This window comes from Natrix helvetica, assembly GCF_964273705.1.
Source record: "Natrix helvetica genome assembly, chromosome: 3".
Classification (NCBI taxonomy): domain Eukaryota; kingdom Metazoa; phylum Chordata; class Lepidosauria; order Squamata; family Natricidae; genus Natrix; species Natrix helvetica.
In genome coordinates, this window is record NC_138549.1 from 126437157 (window position 1) to 126455664 (window position 18508).

An 18508-nucleotide genomic window follows, 5' to 3' on the forward strand; every position below is an offset into this window, starting at 1 on the left:
ACAGATAAGGTGAAGTCCGCAGGTTCGTGTGTTTAAGTATAACAAGGATGCAGTACATGAACTCCGGTATAAAAAGAAAGAGTTTTGATATAATAGGGAGAGCGGAAGTGAATGGGGTAGGGGGAGGCCAAGTATTAGCAAAAGGAACGGAAGTACCTTGAGATATGTAATTTCTGGATATGTGCATTAAATAGTTTATCTGAATCCTGTCTATGCCAGTGTTCGGCACCAAGTGCCGAAACCGGAGCCTGTGCACATTCACACACATGCCGGAAACCAGAAGAGCAGCCGCCTAGTCCACATGTGCATCCCGGGAAGATGAGGCACAAATGAGCAACGTGTGGCTGTTCTTCCAGTTTCTGGTGCTCCCACGCACGTAACCAGCTGGCCAGCGCACCGGAACCCGGAAGAGCAATGGGCAACGGCTCACGTGCCCAGAGAGTTGGCTCTGCATGCCACTTCCGGCATGTGTGCCATAGGTTTGCCATCACAGGTCTATGCTAATTGTGCTCCTTTTTGGTCTGCTGGAAACTTTGTAAATACCAAATATTACAATCTTCTAAAGAAAAACCAAGTAGGGTTTTTGCTATAATCTTTTATTACTGGCTGGTAATATAATAAGGAACCATATCAGAGGTTAGATCACTTCCCCACATATGACCAGAAAAGAAAGAAAGGGTTCTTCATTTAATTCATGGGTAGCAATATACTACAGGGTTTTGTTTTGTTTTTACTATTTTCAACAATTTGTAATCATCTTATCCTCAAACAAGAGGGTGGTTTTTAAATCTTAATTTAATAAAACTACGTGTGACTGCATTTTTCCTGAACAAGGCAGCTATTACATGAATGTATGTATCACGTAAAAACCCCTCCCCTCCCTTGAAGGAAAACAAAACCAAAAAGGACATTTTAAGTGGGGGGAGGGGGGGAAATCTATGAATCAATCAGATAGTGAAGTAAATCAAATGATAAAATTAGTTATACGAAAGCATGGCTTTGCACGGGGTAGTAAATCAGCTCCACGTGCATTCAATGACCATTGAGTGTAGCTGATCTCTTTACATTCTCTGCATCAGAATAATAAATGGTTGATGCTTGTGCATAAAAATACTGTTTCTAAATTATTGACCACAAATTAGATCCACAAAAGGGCTACTGAGATAGAGCAGAATGCATTTCAGCCACATGGTTTTAACCAGCCTCCACTTACTTAGATTATGATTGTCCTTCTTCTGGCGTTCCTTAGCCAAAGCACGGCTCTCAGCATCTAAAGATATCACAACAAGCTGTTACGAAAAGCAGTGGGCCAACCAGGACAAGTTTCATTTTATAAACACATGCATACATGTGTATAAATAGTTTCACTGCTGACCTACAGTCTGAGGCAAAGCAAGCACTAAAAATTGCCCTGGCCATTTAGGCATATACACATTGGCCACACAACCTGCCATGTTACCTGTAAGCTCTCTCTTTTGAGCGAGATCAGCAGGGCAAGAGCTGCTGGTAATGCCCACCACGGAAGGCGTCATCTGGAGGTCACTGTTATAGACATTCATATGGCTGCTGGACAGAGGCAGCTGGAAAACAAAGGAAGGGGGCCAATTGCACATTTATTCTAAGGCAGAAAATAGAGGATAAGAAAGTATCGGCCAATAGAGGACAGGAATATCCTTTTAACACTTCACCACTCTTCCCAACCAGGCATCTCCCATTCATAATATGCAGGTGGCTCAAATATTTACAATGCATGTGTGTCATCTAACAAATGTTATGAAAATAGGTTTTATTATTTTAAAATGTTTGCATTCATAAATATTACTATTGGTCTCCTATAAAACAGTGACACCAAATTAATTATTTGGAAAGAAAGAAAGGAAGGATAGATGCAACTTTATTTCAGTTGCTCTATTCCTTCTCCAATGATCACTTCTTTGCTTAGGAATAAGGGTTTTTTTAAAGGCATACTCACAGTATTGGGCATATGAATTTCTGGATTAAGACACCCCACAGTAGTTGTCAGCTGCATGATATCTTCAATGACATCATCTATCTAAAATAGGGACAAAAAGGCTATCAGACATAATTTTTTTAAATGCATTTTGATGGCGGTTTCAAAAATGTATATAAATTTACAGACATGGAAAATGTAAGATTGATTGATTGATTTGAATAGATGACATTTGATTCCAACTGTCTCAGGGCTGCTCACCCCTAAGAACAGACCCCAAGCATATCTGATGGACTTGCTAAGTCAGGGTCCAAATCAGAGTAGATTTGTTATTGTTTGACCAACTTTATCTGACTGAGGCTTCAGCGGAATCACCCAAACTCCAAGTTCCCTCTGATAGTTTCCTGCAACAGAAGTGTGATGCAAAACACCACCTTTCATTGTGTAACCCCCCACCCATGTTACATAGAGAATCATGTGATTGAATTACAGCTGGACTTTTCCACTGCAGACTACAGGACGAGGGTAAAGAACCTGAGTGCTTCCTAACCACAGCTTTAACCCAGCCTCTTCAACAATTCCTGTATCCCCAAAGAACTTACAAACCTCTCTCTCTGGATTGGAGCTGATATTAAGCATTGCCATTGGACTGTTTGGAGTGCTGTTGCCTGCAGAAGAGGGCATGGCATGGCATGGTCTCACCCCAGGGGAGGCTGAAGGAGGCGGCTTGGGAGAAGGAGCACCAAGTAGCGGTGCAAACTTGTTCCCGTAAGTTTCAGACAGATATTCTTGGACCTTCTTGTCTCTTGACCTTTGGATATGGTATGTGGTAGGATTCTCTAAGAAGGATTGAACCTAAAAAGTATTGGAGAAATAGAAGAGCAATTACATAATTTTCAAATATATATGTCTTCAGAAAGAAACAGGCTGTGTTCATACAAAAACACCCCTCCATAAAATGAGTTATCTATAATATCAGAGCCCCAGACAAATCTGGCAGCGCCAGATTTTCATTTCTTCAAAAATTTGATTTCTGGATTGGAGTGGTTCCAAGGCAGGTGCTATGACACAAAAGGTCACTCTCTCACAGGAGACCCAGAACATGCCTCTGCTGTTGGAGCTAACAGGATGGCTAGGCACAATTGGGAACAGGTGGCCCCATAAATAGCCATGAAGAACTTTCAAGGTAACCATCAGCACCTTGAATTGCACCTGGAAGCATTTAAACATACGCAAATGCTTAATTCAAATGAAGGAACTTGCTCATTTTCCAATCTATTTTTCCAATTGATATAGCAGATATATTGGTAAGCCGTTAAGACTCACTCAATAGTGAAATGGGAGGCATATAAATTTAATAAATAAATAATAAACAGGCAAGCCAGCCAGCCATTCATTTCTTGCAACATAAACAGTTTTAACAGATATTCTATTTGCCTCCCTCATTCTCACGTAACCAAAATTTTATTCATGCGACTGTACCTTTAAGACTTCTCCTGGCACAGATGGTGGTGATTGGAAATGAACTGGTGTGTTGATGGCTGGGGTTGGAGCCATGGGCATTTGTTGCTGCTGTTGCATGTAATGCATCATTGTCTGCTGCTGCATGCGCTCCCGTTGTTCCTCCTGTTGTACTTGCTCTCGCATAAGCTGCATCCGTAAACCAATGCGAGATGCCATGGCTGATATTTGGGATGTGTCAAAGTTTGTTAGGGATACCTAAAGCCCTAAGAAGAAAACAGAAGGGTTGAGGCTCATGGATTTAGCATTAAATTCTAGCTTTCGATCACTTGCATAAGGGATTAAAACTGATCTAACAGCAGCAAACCTCTCAACATTAAGAACCTTCTATAATCAGTCTAGTAGAATAAGTGACTTACAACCTGTTATTTTGCATATCTTTATTTACATCTAGTTCAGCCTTCCCAGCTCTGGATGTGTTAGATCTCAAATTCCCAGAACTCTCAATTAGCAAGCTGAAGGACGCTATTGCTTTTGAAATTGATATAAACTACCCACAACAAATTACAATTTGTTTTCACCAATATTTCCCAAATGTTAAAATACAAAAACACTTGTTCCTTTTCTCACTTTCCTGAGCCTTCGTTGTGTCAGTTTTCAAATTAAGGAGAAAAAGGGAAAACAAAAATATGTACCGTACATATGCTTGATCATATGTATTTTGCATTCATTTGCAAGCTTGTAAACCCTCCTTAATTACTTGCTTTCATTTTAAAAGGAAAGGAGAGGGGGAAGAATTTCAGATTAAAATCAAGTAACAATCTTACTTCCCTCTATAGTAATATCTGTCATGTAGGGATTTTTTTTTAAAAAACCCTATTCATTTCTTCTTTCTGTATCATCTCTGGGCAGGTTACCAAAAGCCCTGGCATGTGACATAAGTAGAATTCAAGAGGCCCATGATAAAAGAATAAGAATATTTGGAAATTCTTTTTAAAAAGTCAAGAAAGAGAGATGACACAGAACAAGTTGCTGATTATCTCCTCCCTAATAATTTGCTTCATATTGCAGTCAGTATTTGCCTATCACAGAATAGTTAAATTTAACATTTAAAAAGTCTAGATTACTATGCTCATGTGATAAATGAGTGATAGAGGATGAGACTCAGTGGCTTAGAAAGTTCACAGAAGAGATGGTGTTTGAGATAGAAACCATTCTTTCTCATGCTTTTCTATGCATATAATGTCTATTCTATGAATATAGTTCAAACATTCATTTCTAATATTCTGGGTAAGCAGTTGGATTTCTTGCCATTCAGTATACATCTCGTGAGTTTTCTATTCATACTAACTCTTATACCTTGCACCAAGCTTTCCTGCACCAATGCTCACTAATGTTATAAGTCTCCCTTACTCTCAAACTCCATAGCCGTTCCTTGTACTGACCTGAGAAAGTGTTTGGAGAATGTCAAGTCAGGGAAGTCTGATTTAAGGTTTAGGCAATCATAATTTGTAGTAAGAAAATTCCTACAATGAATAAGCTTCCTCATGGATTTTTCAGACCTGTTCAACACTTCTAAGAATGAATGCAGCTGCTTATTTGGATTCCTAAATATGCATCCAAGAGTTTACACCCTGCTGGTGAAGCTGATGTCCTTAAAGTGCCTCAACTCTTTCACAAGCTGCCTTCTTCAGTCATGGAGTGTGAAGAGCTTACAAACCCTATCAGGGCAGATTAAGCTGTCATATTTCTTGCTGTCATAACACAGGCAATACATAGCAACTACCATGCAGATGGACAAAGGGTTTATTCACAGGCCAAACACCCTTGTTCAGAAATTGGGAGAAAAAGAAAATGGGCTTTAAACTAAATAAAACTCTCTAGAAAACTATCCCACATCACCAGGGATAGGTTCTCGCTTCTTCTACTGCCGGTTCGCTCAGGGATGTGCTTCAGGTGTGCGCATGCCCAGTAGTAAAAAAAATTGCTTCTGCACATGCGCAGAAGCAAAAAACAAGATGGCCGGACCTACGGCACCGCTGATAGAACCGGTTCAGGGGCGTGGCCGGCCGAGTTACTACCTACTCAGCCAAACCGGTCCAAACTGGTAGGAACCCACCTCTGCACGTCATTTATATAATACCTTTCAATCTTTTCCATTAACTTCTTTCTACAGCCCAATGTCTCTCAAAATAATTAAGACATGTAAAAGACCAGAATAAATACTACCTTAACCAGAGCATCTCAAGATTCTAAACCAGTCCTCAATCTTTTGTGTTGACAGATTTCAAGGGGTATAAAATGGCCAATGTTTAATCTCCTATAGTATAAATAACTCTTTGAATTCTATACTGCATACAGTATTAATCATTGTCATTAAATGGTGTTATATACATAATTGGAAAAGATGGAGAAAAGGGGCTACGCAAATAATCAAAGCAAGAGTAGCACCCGTTAAGAAAAGGCTGACGGAGATATTTTTCAGCTTAAAAAAACAATTAAGATGAGAGACGTGATAGAATGCATAACATTTTGTGTGGTATGGAAGAAAAAGCGTTTTTCTTCTCACTCATGATAACTTAATCCAGGAATGGCTCTAATTGATAGGAGATTCAGAATACTTCATTATTATGTATTTATTTATTTATTTTTACTTCATTTGATTTGAAGTCCATCCAACACCTTAACAACTCTGGATAGCTTACAATTAAAAGAGAAGGAAAAAAATAGAAGAAACCACAACCAACCAGGAAGTTAGCTCAATACCAAAAGAATCAAAATCATAGCAATTCCACAACCATCCTATCCCAAGGCTGGGAGAACAACCAAATGTTTAATAGTTTCTTGATTGTCATTGGGGTGGGAATTATATGGCTCTCCTGGAGCAATGTCATTCTAGAGGGCATCCCATCAAAAAAGGCATGCTTTCTGGGTTCTAGAAAATGTCGTTGTTTAATCAATGGGACCCAAAGCATGCCAACTCAACCGTACCTTACCTGATAAGTGGAAACATTCGGAAACAAGCAGTCCCCCAAGCAGCCAAGCCCTATGCTATGAAGCCCTTAATACCATCTTGAATTATACTCAGAAATCATCCAGTTTGGCTAATGAAATGGTAGCATAAAACAGTGCACTTCATTGCACTGAAAGGAAAGAAAAATTAATGTGCCTTCATTTTTGATGCAACACAAACTTTCATGGCTTACTGTGGTGTTCATTAGATATATATATTTACCTGGAGAAATATCTGGACCTAAAGACATCCAAAAATTCCAAGGGAGTGAAAAAAAGTAAACACCACAGCCAAAAGAACATGAAATGTAAAAATAAATCTTATTTATTTATTTATTTATTATTCATATTTATAGACCACCCCCTCTCCCAAAAGGGACTCGGGGCGGTGTACAGTCACTAAAATGTGTTGTAAAATACATACATAAAACAGTTAAATAATTAAATACGTAGGTGGAGGAGGTTGCAAGACTGTATATAGAATAATAAATATAGTACATTAAAAACTCTAATAACCCAGGAGTTAAAATATTACCCAAAATTACCCATTAAAATATATCCACCGGGAGGTAAAAACTAAGAATGTGCCAGGCCAGCTAATCGAAACAGGTGAGTCTTTAATTTTTGACGGAAGGAACAGAAGTCAGTGGTAGTTCTAATGTCGGGGGGAGGTCATTCCAGAGGGTTGGGCCCATCACAGAGAAGGTCCTACCCCTAGGCGTCGCCCGCCGGCACTGCCTAGTGGACAGCACCAGTAGTAGTCCCTCCCTGTGAGAGCGGATTGGTCGTAGGGATGTGTGCGGGAGGATACGATCCTGCAGGTAACTGGGTCCTGTGCCATGGAGCCAGATATCTACGCATACTTTACAGATATTTTTACTGGTACATAAAAAAACCCGTTTCCCTTTATTTTTATATAAAATAAAATCTCTGCAGGAGATATACAAACTGGAAATATCTTTCTTGTAAAAAATTCTGCTTGTTGCTCACACTACTATTCTTAGAATTTGTCATTCGTTTTTGTTTCAGTCTGTAAAACTATATTGTGAATCAAAATTAGCTATCAGCCATAAAAGAATAATGCTTCAATTGCTAACAGAATGAACAGTGCTTCATTCCTAAATCCAGAGTTTGGCTGAATCCCTATTGACAGATTTGTCTTTAAAATGATCAGAATTAACAATCCAGTAAATTTTCAGGAAAAATATTTGTTCCTTCCAGTAAATTTTCAGGAAAAATATTTTTTTTCCTTCCACTGCTACAATCACAATTGTTCTTTTATTGTTGTATGGTTTGTAATGGAGAGGCGTATGCAGCAACAGCCAAAAAAGCTAATACAATCTTTGGTTGTATAAACAGAGGCGAAGAATCAACATCACATGAAGTATTAGTACCACTTTATAAATTCTTAGTAAGATCTCACCTGGAATTCTACATCCAGTTTTGGTAACCACGTTACAAAAAGATGTTGAGATTTTGGAAAAAGTGCAGAGAAGAGCAACTAAGATGATTAAAGGCGTGGAGACTAAAACATATGAAGAACGGTTGTAGGAACTGGGTATGACTAGTCTAGAGAGGACTAGGGGTGACGTAATAGCAGTATTCCAATGTTTGAGGGCTGCCACAAAGAAGATGGGCGTCAACTTATTTTCTAAAGCACCAGAAAGCAAGACAAGAAACAATGGATGGAAACTAATCAAGGAGAGAAGCAACCTGGAATTAGGATAAACCTCCTAACACTGAGAACAATTAGCAAGTGGAACAGCTTGCCTTCAGAAGTTGTGTATGCTTCATCACTGGAGGTTTTTAAGAGGTTGGACTAGAAGACCTCCAAGGTCCCTTCCAGCACTATTCTAACTGACACTTCCCATGTTATTTATTATAAAAATTACAATCATCAATATTACAGATCAACAATTTACCAGGTTTTTCCCTTTAGGAAATTCCTTTATATCACAAGATCTTGATCAGAGCAAAGGGGGCTGTTTAAAAGACAAGGAGAACTGCAAAACCAAGATAAGTTTTAAATAGCTCTTCTGGCTCTGCTTGGCTTCACCCTATGTAATATTCACCAACTTCTGCTTTCACTCTGACTCACAGGATGGACAGGGAGGGGAGGGGTGGAGAAGATAGGATAGGCGGTCTGAAAACCAGTGTGGTTCAGTCATTAAGGTATGACCCAAGTCTCCCCTTAACCAAGGAAGTCACGGGGTGACTTTTGGTCAATCACCCCAATCTACCACACAGGGCTGCTATTGTGTGAATAAAATGAAGAGTCTTGTGTAAATTGTTCTTGGATTTCTTTTGGAGGAAAGGCAAGAAATAAACAAAATAAATGAATGAATAAACTAGTAGAAACAGAGAAAACAGAAGAAGTCTATGCATGATTACTCAGAAATGTTTTCAGTATTATCAAAACTTTGGTACAGAAATAAAAGAAGGAATTTTAAGATTCAACCAAAATGTAGATGGATAGATTTTAAAAGCTAGAAATTGTCATTGAAATTACAATACAATAGCAGTGTTGGAAGGGACCTTGGAGGTCTTCTAGTCCTGCCTAGGCAGGAAACCCCATACCATTTCAGACAAATGGCTATCCAACATCTTCTTAAAGACTTGCAGTGTTGGGGCATTCACAACTTCTGGAGGCAAGCTGTTCCACTGATTAATTGTTCTGTCAGGAAATTTCTCCTCAGTTCTAAGTTGCTTCTCTCCTTGATTAGTTTCTACCCATTGCTTCTTGTTCTGCTCTCAGGTGCTTTGGAGAATAATTTGACTCCCTCTTCTTTGTGGCAACCCCTGAGATATTGGAACACTGCTATCATGTCTCCCCTAGTCCTTCTAAATTGGCCTTTAAGAAGCTGTACTTTCTTTCACATAATGTTAATACTCTGAATAGGAATATTCTTGATTTCTCCTTATTCCATTGTGAATTCCTGTGAGATTCTGACATCGGTGGAAAGTTTACGTTGGGAAATTGGGAAAATTTGGCTCTTTTTTACAATTATTTTCTTGACTCTTACAATAAAAAACATGGATTTTAAAACAAAAATGGAGTAAACCAGAGAAAGTGAATAAAATATGCTTTTAGTATTTAGTATTTTGGATTCTAAGCACTGGGATGCTTATGTAGCATCTATAAACAATTCCTCAAAACAATTACAGGCAATCCTTGTTTAACAACTGCCTTGTTTAGTGTTACCAGATATAACAGTGATGAAAAAGTAACTTTGCAATCAATGCTCAGATTTACTGTTATGTCTCAGCTGTCGATCAGCACAGTTCTGGACTCGCATTGGCTGAAACACGGGGGCCGTTCTGGCGGGAGAAGCCCGCGTTCTAATTGGTTGCTGGGTTGACAGCTGCGATATAAAAGCTGCCAACCCAGAGTTATCATTGTTCTCTGTTCTGTAGTCGTCTTGTTAATAAACGCTCCTGGTTAACTCGCCTCTCGCCTCAGATCGTGATTCCTTGTTCAGGAATACACAAAACTGGCGACGAGGGTGGGATTTTAAGTTCCCATCAGTACCCTTGATAACGATTGAAATTACTGCCTCAGAATGGCGACTATGCCTACGTTCGCGCCATTCAACACAGAAAGAGAATCGTGGGAGGCATTCGTGGAGCGATTTGAGTGCTTCTTGATGGCTAACGACCTGGCTGAAGTTTCGGGAGACAGGAAAAAAGGTTATTTCCTGAGTGCCTGCGGGCCAGAAATGTTTGGGACAGCCAGAGCCCTGTCAGCCCCAATGTCGTCAATACAGTGCTGTGGGAGCTTCTTTTGACTAAATTAAAAGGCCATTACACTCCAGCCCCGTCAAAGATCACCCGAAGACATGCTTTCCTGCAATGTCTCCAAAAAGAGAGAGAATCCATTAGCCAGTATATGGCTACGCTGTGCAGAGAGGCGATTAGCTGCGGATTTCCTGTATTGGAAGACGCGCTGCTGGAGCAGTTTGTGTGTGGAATTAGGGATTTGCGCCTGCAGCGACGGTAATTAGCTCGTTCCAAAATCAACCTCCAAATAGCCGTTGATGAGGCCAAGGCTGCCGAAATGGCTGAGAAGTTGACAGTCCAGATTCAACATTACTGGCTGCTGCCTCCTCAGGACTGAAATCGGCTGCTGTCAACCAGCAAGAAAGCCCTGAGGGAGAAATAGACATGGACCCTGAAGAAATTGACCGCCTCAAAACCAGATGGCCTCAGGAGGGTTGCCTCAGCTGCGGAGGCAATCATTACCGGTCAAATTGCCAATTCAAAGATGCTGTATGCAGACGCTGTAGCAAGAAGCGTCATTTAGCCAAAGTTTGCCGCGCTTCCACGCCCACCCCAATGCCGCAGGGGACAGCTATGGAGAAAGGAAGACCGCTAGACAGACGGGAAGGCACAAGGCATCCCCCGCTGTTTCTGTGGACGACCCGCTACCAGATGCTTGGGATGTGCAATCCGCAGGAGGGGGTGCCGCAAGAGGGAAAAAAAATTTCCTTACACTTCTACTGGAAGGGTCTCCATGCAAAATGGAGATAGATACTGGTTCTGCCAAAACGACCGTCTCCTGGCACACTCTGAAACATATCTTACCTAATCTCTCTAAAGACTCGTTTTCTCATTGCAGTTGCCGATTACGAGATTACCAAGGGAACTTCATTCCCGTGCTGGGAAAGATGTTGGTGCTGGTCGAGCACAAGAAGTTTAAAGGCCGTTTATCACTCATCGTCGTTGCCAATCCCTTGGCTAGCCTGCTGAGTATTGAGTGGTTTGAGCCCTTGGGCCTGAATGTTACCGGCATTCACACTTCTACTGTCGATTATGACTTTGACAAGCTCGCAAGTGAATATGCTGATGTGTTTGATGGGACATTGGGTAATTATAAGGGCACCCCTATTACACTTAATTTAGATCCCCAGGTTTCCCTGATTAGATTGAAGGCTAGGAGGGTGCCGTTCGCTCTTAAGTCTAAAGTAGAAGCTGAATTGGATAAATTGATCCACCAAGGGATCCTGGAACCTGTCGATTATTCACAATGGGAGACCCCTATTGTCACCCCTGTGAAAGCAGACGGGTCTATTAGGATCTAGGGCTACTCAACTTTTACGCAGTTTTCCTGCCGCATAAAGCTTCTGTAGCTGAGCCCCTACACCGTCTGCTGGACGGTGCTGCGGTCTGGGGCGATAAGGAAGCTGCAGCTTTTGCTAAAGTTAAGGCTTTCCTCACGTCGTCGGCGGTCGTCGTTCAGTATAACGAGCGACTGCCCTTGACCCTCACTTGTGACGCTTCGCCCTATGGCATTGGCGCTGTTTTAGCTCACAGGTTACCAAACGGGACCGAGGCACCTATTGCCTACTTTTTGCGCACCCTATCGACTACTGAACGTAATTATGGTCAAATCGATAAGGAGGTGCTGGCGGCCGTGGCAGGAGTCAAAAGATTCCATGATTATTTGTACAGCCGCCGGTTCTTGTTGGTCACCAACCATAAACCCCTCCTGGGCATTCTGGCAAGTGAACAACAAACGCCCCAGATACTCTCACCGAGTATGTTACGCTGGTCAGAATTCCTGGCTTCCTATTCCTACCGACTAGAACACCGGCCGAGTAAAAGCCTGGGGCATGCCGACACATTAAGTTGCTGCCCCTTACCCATACCGCTCCAGGACCCTGCTCCTACAGGTCCACAGTCCTAGCCGTGGAGGACATTAACTTACCACTCAGTTCTGTAAAGCTAAAGAAAGCTGGAGTAAAATCATAAACACAGTTGCAATTTTACTTAGTGACCATTTAGCTTAACAACCAAGTTGCCAATCCCAATAGTGGTTGCTAAACGAGGACAACCTTCCTCAGCTGCAGCATAATCCCAGGAAAGGATGCGTTGCTGACAGAAGCTGCATGCACACAGCCTCTCTCTTCAGAGTATATTTTTTCCTTTGGAATCCAAAATGTTTCACAACCTTATTATGCCTCTCTGTTAATCACTACTCCAGCCACTCAAGCAATTCTTATCCAAACACACAAGAGGAATCTCCGTAGAAGAATTCTAGCTAAGTTGAAGAATAGAATTCCTATAACCTCAGTGGTTGGAGAACTAAGCTGACCTATTATCAGCTCAGCTTCAGAATATTCGAAACTACTACAAAATTAGCTTTCATTTTTGAGATGATCATAATGCTCTTTCTCCAATGGAGGAAACTGTTTTCCCCACTCTTTGTCCTGGCTCCTAGGCTTCAGGTCCTATAAAGCATTCCTATAAAATGCTGCTCGACAACTTTGCAACTCCACCTCAGTAGAACAAACTTTATCAGGAGGGATGACACTGACAAGACTTTTATCAGTTCCCCTTTTTCTTCTGCACAGGATGCAGGCTACTGGTTCTTTCTTTCATTCTGTCCTTCCTTTTGTTTAGAGTATGACCGTGGGGATTTTTGTTGATGCCAGACAAAAAAAATTGTTCCTTGTTTTTAGCATTTCAAGCCAACTGATGTGATAATAATCTCAATTACTTTCAAACTGCTTTGGCAGTTTGGGGAGGGAAAATGGTGGCAGTGTGAAAGTCTCAAAATTGCTGGTTTTGGTCTTAATCTATTACTTTCTGATTTAAAAATATCTACTAAAAATTGCCTCACTTTTGATGTGTGCCTTGAAAAATTAAACTGAACTATCAGAGAGGGAGGGAGGGAGGGAGAGAGGGAGGAAACACAAAATAAAGGGTAACCCAAAATATATCAATGCAGTGGAAAAAAGGGAAAAGATTGCCAGAAGTGGAGACTCTAGAAAGAGTGCAGAGAAGAGCAACAAAGATGATTAGGGGACTGGAGACTAAAACATATGAAGAACGGTTGCAGGAACTAGGTATGTCTAGTTTAATAGAAAGAAGGACTAGGGGAGACATGGTAGCAGTGTTCCAATATCTCAGGGGTTGCCACAAAGAAGAGGGAGTCAAACTATTCTCCAAAGCACCTGAGGGCAGAACAAGAAGCAATGGGTGGAAACTAATCAAGGAGAGAAGCAACTTAGAACTAGGGAGAAATTTTCTGACAGTTAGAACAATTAATCAGTGGAACAGCTTGTCTCCAGAAGTTGTGAATGCCCCAACACTGGAAGTCTTTAAGAAGAGATTGGATAGCCATTTGTCTGAAATGGTATAGGGTTTCCTGCCTAGGTAGGGGGTTGGACTAGAAGACCTCCAAGGTCCCTTCCAACTCTGCTATTGTATTATTGAATGTAGTGGTAAAGCTTCACATTCTTTGAAGCAGGAATATTTGCAAGGAGAGGTTTAAAATTAAGCCACCATCATGTACCTTGTCCCCGCCACCATGGTCACTCTTATTTTTACATACAAATTAATGAAATGCATCTGGAAGCCAAACCTTCTAACTTCTAACATGCATTTAAGAATGTACTAAGAACAGTAACATGGAGAATACTATTCGAAATTCATCAAATCATCCTATAGCACTATTGCAGAGCAGAACAAACTGTTAAAAGAGGTTGAAAAGATTCATTCAAGAAATAGAACATGAACGTTATTGGCAAAATTCAAGATTCTGGGCCTTTCCCACTAGAATTGTAAATATGATAAATATTGTATCGCTCATGGGGTAAGAGGGATCATGTTTATTCAGGACAAGCAAGGCCTGTTTCTTCAACTTCAGGTTCTCGGAGGCAAATTCTTCTCATTTTTTTGTCTCCTGCTCCAGCTATTAGTTGGTAGTTTTTACCTTTTACTTAGCTCTAACAGGTGGCCTATTTATTGATTTACTGATCAGAAAGCCCTGCTTGTACTTGTTCAATAGCAGAATATAGTTGCTTTATCTTCTAGTATTGCTCTCTATACACTGGGCTGAACAGGCACTTCTTGGTAAGGTGTTTCTTTAAAATTAGAAACTATTTCTGAATGTGTATTTATACATATAAATTTGCATGTGCAAGTTGCATGAAAATATTTCCTTGATTAGCAATGCAATTCCTCTTTTTTTGACACTGTATAAAAAGATGCCCTTTAAGAACATCACTTTGAGTGATTCTCAAAGTTGGCAATTCTAATCTTGAATGGAAGCTCTCTGGTGTCCAAAGAAATGCTCCATCTTTTCAGCATTTCATTACATGTAAATTCAGGCAAAATGGTCAGTGCACAGCTCCATCCCTACTCGGGTACCCTCTGGATATGTTGGGGCTGCAACTGTCATAATTTCCAAACATTACAGTATGGGTGAAAACTGTCACAACTGCCAGAGTTTTCGGGACGACTTTGATTATCTCCTTCCTCCCCCTCCCCCCTCAAAAAATAAACAAAGCAGAGTTGAACCTGAATAGCACTTGGTGGGAAATTACCCAGGAAATTCCAGAGTTATAGACCAGACTAGGAAGCAAAAAAAAAAAAAATTTCCAGAAGTGGCCAATGGCGTATAATATCCAGAATTGTACAGAACTAAATGTTTATTTTTATGAGTGAAGGCAGGTGGCTGGAAGTTATGAGAGACGCTTTCCCAACTTTTTTGCAGGTTAGACAATGGTAATATAGAACTGTTTTGGGAGGGGAAGCTGAATTTTATATTTTTAGTGCTTTCATATAAAAACAATTTCAGTGCATCCATGCAACATTTCTTTAGCAACATTACAGACATGATTTGCCACGGTCTTCTGGGTTTCTTCAACTTGCCACTGTAACCCATAAGTCTGGAATTCTCACATAGTACCCACCCAAATGCTAAACAGATCCCACTTGACTTCCTAGATCATACAGGTTTGGCTAAAAGCTTTTACCTGATGAGGCCACCATTATTTATACCAAGTTTACTCACTTGCTTTCAAAAGCCTCTTGTTCTGTTCTTCAGCGCATGAGAAACAACCCCTTTCATTCACAAATTATTATTGTGAATTCTTTCCCTTTAAACTTTAAATGTAACATTTATTTTAGGTGACCCAAGAAAATAATTCATTAAGAAAAGATATGTTCACAAGCCAGTGGATGCTGCCATGGGCTGTACAAAAAAGATAGCTCCACATAACTAGCTAATCATGGGTTGAGGCCAGGAATCTTAATAGTACTGTACATTGCTCTTCCTCAGATCATAACTATGCCAATATAGAGAGGAGATTGCATTATCCTGTTTTTTGCCATCCAGAATTCTAAACAGCTAACAGAGTAGCTGCTGTAAATAGCTACATAAAGATTATATCAACCAATGTGCAAAAATATTGCTCTGCCTATATACCACAGTTATCTACAAAATCTTTGCTTTGGACTTTCCCTTCACTAGTTGGGAAGGAAAAATGAGCCAACTCTGTTCCAGATGCTTCATTGAGTGGACTCCATAATATTAGCAGCTGTGAAGTGCATGTTGTCACTTTTTAGAATGAAAGCTGGAAATTAGATTTAAAGTGATCTTGTAGAGTCATCTTGACCAAACTGAAAACCATAAAAATATAACAATGAAGTATTTGGTAATAGAATGATTATTTCCTCTTCTTTAACGAACCAAGAGACTTAGTGACAGGGCATAAATGCAGAGTGTTCACATCATGTTGAAAAGATCCTGGCTTCTGGCACTCCAGGTGTGCTTCCTCTAGTTGGTATTCCAAACCAGAATCGCATGTTGAACAAGGAGTGTGCAAGATAGCAGTAAGAGAGGAGATAGTAGTTTATAAAGTGTCCATAGTCACCATTTAGACCAGTGTTTTTCAAACTTACAACTTTAGGACATGAACATTTCAACTCCCAGAATTCTCCAGCCAGCATGCCCACATCTTAAAGTTGCCAAGTTTGAAAAACATTGATTTATACTTTTCAAGGTAGCAATGATTTGAGTGAAATGTCAAGCAAATGATGATCAGTGCAATCTATGAACTCTATATGCCTTATATCTCAAAGCAGCTAACAAAGTAAAGATTTTGTAAAACCTTATAAATAAAAACTATGCATTAACATATCATTTATAAAGGGGAGCAGACTCATAGTCATAATATAGACTATTTATGAAATAGTACAGGTAGTCCTTGACTTATGACCACAATTAAGCCCAAAAGTTATATTGTTAAGTAAGAAATTTGTTGCGTGCTGCCTCGTTTTATGACTTTTCTTGTCACATTTGTTAACTGAATTGTTGCAGCTGTTAAGTGAGTAACACATTTGTTAAGTGAATCTGGCTTCCCCATTGATTTTGCTTGTCAGAAGGTTGCAAAAGGGGATTACGTGACTCTGGGACACTGCAACTGTCATAAATGTGAACCAATTGTCAAGCATCCGAATGCAAATCACATGACCGTGGCAATGGTCATAAGTGTGGAAAAATGTCACTTTTTTCAATGCCGTTGTAACTTCAAATGGTCACCAAAAGAACGTAGGTAGAGGACTATCTGTAACTGAATTTATTGTTCCTCCCTTCCTTCTGATTTTTTTTCTCCCATTCCCTTTTCTTTCTTTTTTTATTAGGTTCTGTTTCACCAGGTCTTTCTGGATGAAAAAGATAAACTGCTTTTGATAAATGAATAAATATGCATTTAAAAGCAATTAAATATTATTGAGAACTTCATAACCTTCTCCGAGGGTTGTAAACACAATAACCTAGATATCAGTGAAGAAGGAAATTCGGTGCCATGCTACAAATATCTTCTCCACTGAACCTGCCTAAGGCTAGGAATGGAGCAGATATCTGATTAAGATATTATTTAATAAGCAGGTTTGTTTGAAAAAACCAGTCATTCAATGTCCAGATCTGTCCACCTACCCATAGCCTTAAAAGGCAATGCTTGTGTTTTTAAATTAACTACAGAAATGAATCAATAACCAGTGTGACTCTTTTATAACTAGCATGCTCACAACAGTCATTTATAGATTACTAACTTTTATGCCAGTTGTAGTTTCTGAAAAATTTTCAGGAGGCCATATCTCTTACAGTACATTACAATTTATCAATGTTCTGCAGCTATGAAATTTATTTTTTATGTTCTTTCAAAGTACTTTACTTTACTTTATTTCGTATTTCTAGACCGCCCCCTCTCCCAAAAGGGACTCGGGGCGGTGTACAGTCAGGCTAAAACACAAATAGGATGCATATCAATAAATACATAAATACATAAATACATAAATGGAGGAGGCTATATAAAACTGTACCATCAAGTAAAGCATTAAAAGCAGTATTTAAAAACAACCCCTAAAAATACCCCAAAAAATTGAATTTAAAATAATTACCCATGAAATTCCCCAATTAAAATATCTGCCAGGAGGTAAGATAAAACTATGAGTGGGCCAGGCCGGCTAATCGAAACAGGTGAGTCTTTAGTTTTTGTCGGAAGGAGCGGAAGTCGGTGGTAGTTCTGATGTCGGGGGGAGGTCATTCCAGAGGGTTGGGCCCACCACAGAGAAGGCTCTACTCCTAGGCGCCGCCCGTTGGCATTGCTTGGTGGACGGCACCCGGAGGAATCCTTCCCTGTGAAAGCGAATTGGTCTCAGGGATGTGTGCGGTAGGATGCGATCCCGTAAATCACAACAGAAGCAGAAATGTATAAAGAAAAAAAAACGGTCCTGGAAAAGTTTTATTTAGGAAAGAGACTACATTAGTGTGTGTGCCTGTGTGTGTTTGTGTGTTGTGATATTAAATTTCACAATTTTTTTTTTGTTCTTGCCTGACATCTGAGGTCAGATTATTAAATAATGACAGAGTTTGGCAATCCCTTTGAGATTTCTGTTATTTTTATGCTTGGATAAAAATGGGACCAAGTCAGGGGTGGGTTCCTGCCAGCATTACTGCTGGTTCGGCGTGCAAAAAATTATTGCGTCTAAAAAGGCCTGTGCCTGCGCACACCGTTAGAAAAGGGGAAAAAAATTAAATTTTGCAATGAAGATTGTTCTGCACATCCGCAGAACCAAAAACCAAGATGGCGCCGTTAGAACCCGTTCGGGGGCGTGGCAGGCCAAGTTACTACCTACTTGGCTGAACCGGTCCGAACCAGTAGGAACCCACCTCTGGACCAAATGAATTATGTTAAGAATCTGTCAATACATGACAATTTACCAATTCTTGTCATAAAGTAACATATAACAGTAACATAGGAATTATAGTAACACATAAATAGTAATAGCAAGAAA

At 40.1% G+C, this 18508-nt stretch overlaps 1 protein-coding gene across 3 annotated transcripts in view; it reads right to left on the bottom strand.

The window, feature by feature from the left end:
• Positions 1-18508, bottom strand: part of TFEB (transcription factor EB) — a 75442-nt gene that overhangs the window by 12548 nt on the left and 44386 nt on the right. For all 3 annotated transcript variants that reach the window (XM_081946677.1, XM_081946678.1, XM_081946679.1), the window contains 5 exons: positions 3434-3678; positions 2558-2806; positions 1973-2053; positions 1460-1580; positions 1214-1270 (listed from right to left, as the gene is read on the bottom strand). In XM_081946677.1, coding sequence (XP_081802803.1) covers positions 1214-1270; positions 1460-1580; positions 1973-2053; positions 2558-2806; positions 3434-3631 — 706 coding nt within the window. In that variant the 5' untranslated portion in view covers positions 3632-3678. The remainder of the gene's footprint in view (positions 1-1213; positions 1271-1459; positions 1581-1972; positions 2054-2557; positions 2807-3433; positions 3679-18508) is intronic.